Source organism: Lactuca virosa, chromosome 2, assembly GCF_052849685.1.
Source record: "Lactuca virosa cultivar CGN04683 chromosome 2, Lactuca_virosa_CGN04683_v6, whole genome shotgun sequence".
NCBI lineage: Eukaryota > Viridiplantae > Streptophyta > Magnoliopsida > Asterales > Asteraceae > Lactuca > Lactuca virosa.
In genome coordinates this window covers 251,890,135-251,895,876 of record NC_136427.1, presented here as the reverse complement: position 1 = coordinate 251,895,876, position 5,742 = coordinate 251,890,135, and the positions used below count along the sequence as shown (strand labels likewise).

The 5,742-nt window shown below is 36.5% G+C and overlaps 1 protein-coding gene across 3 annotated transcripts; it reads right to left on the bottom strand.

The window, feature by feature from the left end:
• Window positions 1-552: 552 nt before the first annotated feature.
• LOC145156921 (uncharacterized) lies at window positions 553-5,532 on the bottom strand. Of its 3 annotated transcripts, XM_079076129.1 has the most exons (9): window positions 5,233-5,532; window positions 4,609-5,165; window positions 4,400-4,550; window positions 4,179-4,316; window positions 3,579-4,099; window positions 3,263-3,506; window positions 3,012-3,123; window positions 874-1,060; window positions 553-780 (listed from the first exon to the last, which is right to left on the bottom strand). In XM_079076129.1, exons 5-6 carry the CDS (start codon window positions 4,008-4,010, stop codon window positions 3,402-3,404), a joined length of 537 nt encoding a protein of 178 aa, XP_078932255.1. In that variant the 5' UTR covers window positions 4,011-4,099; window positions 4,179-4,316; window positions 4,400-4,550; window positions 4,609-5,165; window positions 5,233-5,532; the 3' UTR covers window positions 553-780; window positions 874-1,060; window positions 3,012-3,123; window positions 3,263-3,401. The 3 variants fall into 3 exon arrangements, with proteins under 3 accessions (XP_078932255.1, XP_078932256.1, XP_078932258.1); XM_079076130.1 differs by lacking the exon at window positions 4,609-5,165; XM_079076132.1 differs by lacking the exon at window positions 4,609-5,165 and having other exon boundaries at window positions 4,400-4,478.
• Window positions 5,533-5,742: the final 210 nt, after the last annotated feature.

The following is a 5,742-nucleotide window of genomic DNA, read 5'->3' as shown; positions in this document are numbered from 1 at the left end:
ATGAGGAGCACACATGTTCTTCATTACTTCTACACCCAAATCATAGGCAAGCAACTAGTGAAGTTGTGGGAACCATAATACATGACATAATGGGTCATGGTAGTTTGAGAGTTTGAAGGCCTAAAGATATTATTAGAGATATGAATGCATTGCTGAAAATTAATTTGAATTATTCACAAGTGTGGCATGCTAGAGAATTTGCTATGGGATTGATGACGGGGACCCCCGAAGAAAGTTTCTCCAAACTTCTAGTTTATTTTCACAACTTAAAGAAACATAATCCTGGGACTGTGGCGTACATACAAACTGATTTGGAGGATCGCTTCGAGTATTGTTTTTTCGTTATTGGCTGCGCGGTAAATACATAAATTAAATTTTAAACTTTGTAAATATATAGTGTTTATAAACAAAATAAATTGTTAATATATTCATGCTTTTTACATAATTGTTGCAGATACGTGCTTTCAGACGGTTTTGTAGAAAAGTTATTATTATGGATGGTGCCCATCTGAAGGGAAAATACAAAGGCACCATATTGCATGCAGTTGCCATGGATGGCAACAATTAGATATTGCCTATTGGGTATGGAATTTGTCCAAAAGAGACAACGGATTCTTGGACATGGTTCCTTGAAAAACTACATGAATGCATTGGTGATTTGGAAGGTCTGGCATTTATAACGGATAGGGCTGCATCAATTGCTGTAAGTATTCAAAATGTTTTCCAAAATGCTCAACATGGCTTGTGTGGTTTTCATCTAATAGGAAACATAGTGCACACCTTCGGAAAAAATAAAAAAAAACAGCAAGTTTTGTTTTGGAAGCATGTAAGAGCTTACAAGACCACTGAGTTAGAACAGATGTAGCAGCGTACCTTAGTTAAATTTCACGTGATAAATGGACTAGATCCCACTGCCCTACCATGAGGTACGATTATTTGACCTCAAACAGTGCAGAGTCCATGAATGTTGTATCAAAAGATGTTAGGAAGTTGCCTATATTACCACTTCTTGAGTTCTTCCGTGTGCTTATGCAGAAATGGTTTTACCAACGTCGGTTGCCTGCAGGTATGACTAAAATTTTGTCAAATTGAATGATAAATGTCATATATAATGATATATCATTGTTTTAACAGAAAAAAGTACAACAATACTTACGAAGTGGGCTGAAGCTATGGTTAAAAAAAATAAAGACGGGATAACAGGATGGTCGGTATCTGGTGTTCACAATGCAACATATCAAGTCCATGACTTCAAAAGTGGTGGCATAGTTGACTTGAGGCAAAAGACTTGTTCTTGCAATTATTGGAAACTAACTCGTTTGCCTTGTGGTCATGTGATAATGGTTTTAACGCACTTGAAAAATGAAAATTGTGGCCATATGGCTATAGATGCTTATAAAATTGAAACGCATCGAAGAACGTACGAGGAGGTCGTCTACCCCTACCAGACCATGGTGATTGGTAGGTTCCTAATGACCTTATGGTTGTTAACCCTCCATTAATGGAAATACGTCAAGCGGGTAGACCGAAAAACACCAACCGTATCCCCTCACAAGGTGAGGAACCGAAAATTAGAAGATGTAGTAGATGCCATTATACAACACATAATGCAAGGACGTGTAAAGAAATTGTCCCAAAGAAGCAAAATAAAAGTAGAAAACGTAGTGGGGCTTCAGGAAGTGGGACAAAAGCGAGAGAAGACGAAGGGACGCAAGCGACAGAAAACCAATGGAAGCAGGAGGCAGAAATCCAAGGGATGCATAAGACAGAAAACCTACGGACGCAAGCAACGGAAAACCAAGGGATGCAAGACTCACAAAACCAATGGATGAAATACGAAGACGGAACATACTTTCCGTGGTTCGATTTGAATGAATGATGTTTATTTTAAAATGTGTTTATTATGAAGTTTGTATAAGACAAAAAAAACAATAGTATTCCAATAAACTTTTGCATTACTATTTCATCAACTCCGCAGCAAATTACTGTTAATTCTGTGAATAGTGTTCGTTCCGCAGTAGTAATATTTTATTATAAAAAAATTACGGTTTCATCCATAAGGATTTTACTATAAATTCACTTTAGTATGCGTATGATTTCATCTACTTTTCATCCTTTCTTCGATTAAATTTTTTGAAAAAATACCCCTCATATTTTCACTCATAATGGGTTCCAAACCATGGACTGCTGAGAAGATCCTACGTCTAGCACGTGCATATATTACTGTGTACGAGAGCATCGGTGTGAATGATCCAAGTTTTCCGACCCGTTTAACTTATACCTACAACGCTGATCCTCAAACCGCTGCAGGAAACTATCATAACATTGTTGCTGTCACAGCGAAATGGTATGAAGTAAACACAGAAATTTTGTTATTCAACGATTTTTATAACAAAATCGATGACGCACGACCGAATGAAGATGAGGAAGTGATCTTGGAGGCGGCGAAAGAGGGATACAAGTCCATTAGCGAAGGGTCGGAATTCGAGTATGAAGCCCCTTGGAATCTTATAAAAGATCTCCCGTATTTTTAAATCATATTGCTTTTGTAGTAGGTTATTTTCATGTACTTGGTTTTTTTAGGTTATTTATATGCAATTATTGGCAACTAACTGGTTCACCTTCAACAAATTCCACCGAACTAGGTTTCTGTCTATCGTGAAAATGATTTCAATATGAAATTTTCTCTAGTTCACTTAAAATACTATCATTGAAGGTTTTGAAACAACTGTTTTCCCCATACTTTTTGAAATAATCACACCATTTAGCTTAATCGTATATGGTCACTTTCCATGTAATGAGATTCAACTCCGCCAAAAATCAATGAACTTGCGGGACGTTGATGGGAATTAAAACGTGCATAAAAATGTTAAATTATATATATATATATATATATATATATATATATATATATATATATATATATATATATATCTATACATATATATAAAAATTAAAAATTTTATATATAAATTTTAAAATTTATATCATATATAAATAAATATAATTACCCGATCAATATCTTTCCAATGAGGTCCGCCAAGCTTCCCTGCTGCTATTCACCTCAAATAATGTTTCTTCCCAGCTTCCAAAGTGGTGTCATGAGGGCGAATAATCGTCCACCTAGCAGTCGAGGGGTTGATATCATTCAACAACGACGCCCATATTACCAAATATCGCGTGTTATAAGATAAGAAGTTAAATTTTTCTACAATTAATTATCCCAAACGTTTTGTGAAATGAAATAAGGGATATATCTTACCTCAGAGTCCAACCACCCAGACCTATACATGACAAGTAAAGTTGCCCAAAATTCTCAATTCATCTCAAAACCTTTATAATACTTATGTTCCAAAAAAAGCGTCGTCTGGTTCTTTCCCCATAATTTCCAAAATTCATCATCAGTAGGCATGTAACGGTCCAATAGCAACTGTACGTTCTCTATAGTAGCGTCCGTCTTCGGTTTTCTTCCTTTTTTTGTTCTTCACTGGTTCTGTGGATGGAACCTATAAATTCAAAATGTTAAGTAATTTTTAACGACGATATAATTTATAAATACAAAGTAATATATTTAATACCTGTACGTAAGGCTCCCTACAATACTTCGATTTCATCTTCCCCCTTTTTTTCGGTGTAACATTTACCGGTGTAACTGTATTATCGTTAATTTCAACAAACATCGGCGGTGACTCCACATACATAGCTGGTGACTCTTTCTCCAAACCACCAAAGAATGTTTCAACATGGTCATCCACATTATCGAAATCATTCACACCAAATTGTCTTTCGTTTTCCCATTTCTCAATTTTCTTCGACACCTGCTCCATTGTGGTTTCCAAATGATTAACAACGCCCATTAACTTGTCTATTTTACTCTCTTGTGAGGTGATGTGCTCTGCGCCCCGACCATGAGCGGGTGAGATGATGTAATCTGGTTCCTGGAACTGATTGGCTTGAGGTGATGGAGAGTGCTGTTTAGGGGGGCTCTGTTGCATCGGTGGAGACTCCATTCCGTCCAAAGTCCAACTCAGATAACGCGAATAGAATGACAATTCGACCTAAATTCTGTTGCTACCACATCACATGGAATGATGTTTTCCTGCAAAATAAAAACATGAATTTTGACTACATATCGATTATTTACTATATATAAATTTATAAGGAATGTATAACTATACCACTGACACGTCTAATATGTGTAAACATTGCTCGACAGTTAATTGTGTTTTTATTCTCCATGCCCTCATTCTTGGAAATTCATTTGCGGTGTGATGGGCATACCTCAAAGCTTCTGGAAATGTCTCTAAAATCCATACCTAGTATAACTTTAACATGTTATGATTTGTCGATGATCATAAAAACTTTAAAATGTGTAATATTAATTGCACGTAAAACTAACCTTAAACTGGAGGTGAAAACCGGTCACCGTATACTTCAACGTCTTCACGAGACCCATATTGGCTTGATCTCGTAAATATCTGTAGATTTTCCCAAACCAGAGTCGTAATTGTGTTTCACTATACCTCCATAAAAACGTACCCCACGCAAACCTATCGTACTCATTATAATTAATATGAATCATCTTGTAGTTATAAATAAATTTACTACCTGTTCCAATTATGAAGATTATCGGCGAGGTCAAACACTACCGACATAATGCATGTATATGTATCACGTCTTATGAGACCTCTCAACAAAAATCAACATATTCATAAGCATTACCGCATCATTATCACTACAAGTCTCGAATGCTGACCCTTTTATGTAGTCTTCTATATATTTCAGCCGTAAATCTTCATCTCTCAAATTTGGGAACAACCGACTCTGTAATGCAGATTTTGTTTTGTGTTTTGTATTGATTACATCAATATAAGGTCCAAATCTCAAACCGCTAATCAAACAACATTCGGTTTCACCATATTCCACCACCCTGCCTTGTAACTCGAACCGAAACCTCCCATCCCTGGCTACCAACACATCATGAACCTCATGCAACATCATCAAATGACAGAACATCGAGTCACCATTCGGGGTGGGCATACCACTGCGGATTTGTTCTTCGCAGAAAATATACTTCCAGGGCAATAATCGGGCAAACATTTTGGGATTTACTAATACAAACTATCATACACGATTTACGCACCATTGATGGAGGAAAAATAAATCTACGAACATATAAAAAACTCAAAATAATGGCCAATTACGATTCAAAAGGAGGGAAAAGAAACTTACATGTGTTCCATAGCCATCGGATAACACATCGGAGTGTAGTTGTTCCACAAGCCGCGATTTACGCACCATTGAAATGATCGATTGATCGCGTTCGACTTGTCTCCTTCGTCTTTCCGCAATAGGGTATGAGGTATGTGGGTTTTTTCGCAGTATAGGGGTATTCGACCGTGAAAATGAAGATCTGCAGAGCATATAGAAGATCCGCAGAGACGCCTCTGCGGATCCTCAAAATCCCAAATAAAAACGTTGGCATCTCATTTCCGCAGAGGTGTGGATCGTTTCTCAGAAGGTTAATTTGATCCGCAGAGCACCCTCTGCGGATCTTATGGTCATTATATAAAACCTTGATTTTTATGGTTATTTTCCCCCCTTATGGTTATTTGACGAAATTTCTCAACATATAATCAGTTTTACACTAAAATGTAAACATATCATCAGTTTTACAGTATATTAAATAAAAGGAAAATGACAAAAATGACTAATATAAAGAGAAAATGTTTCAACAAAATA

What these genes read in the sequence shown, in the direction of transcription:
- LOC145156921 (XM_079076129.1), bottom strand. Translation starts at nt 4,010, where the DNA reads ATGGAGTCTCCACCGATGCAACAGAGCCCCCCTAAACAGCACTCTCCA. An exon ending in GTAGGGAGCCTTACGTACAG is followed by an intron (nt 3,507 to 3,578) that starts GTATTAAATATA and finishes TTGAATTTATAG; the next exon opens with GTTCCATCCACAGAACCAGT.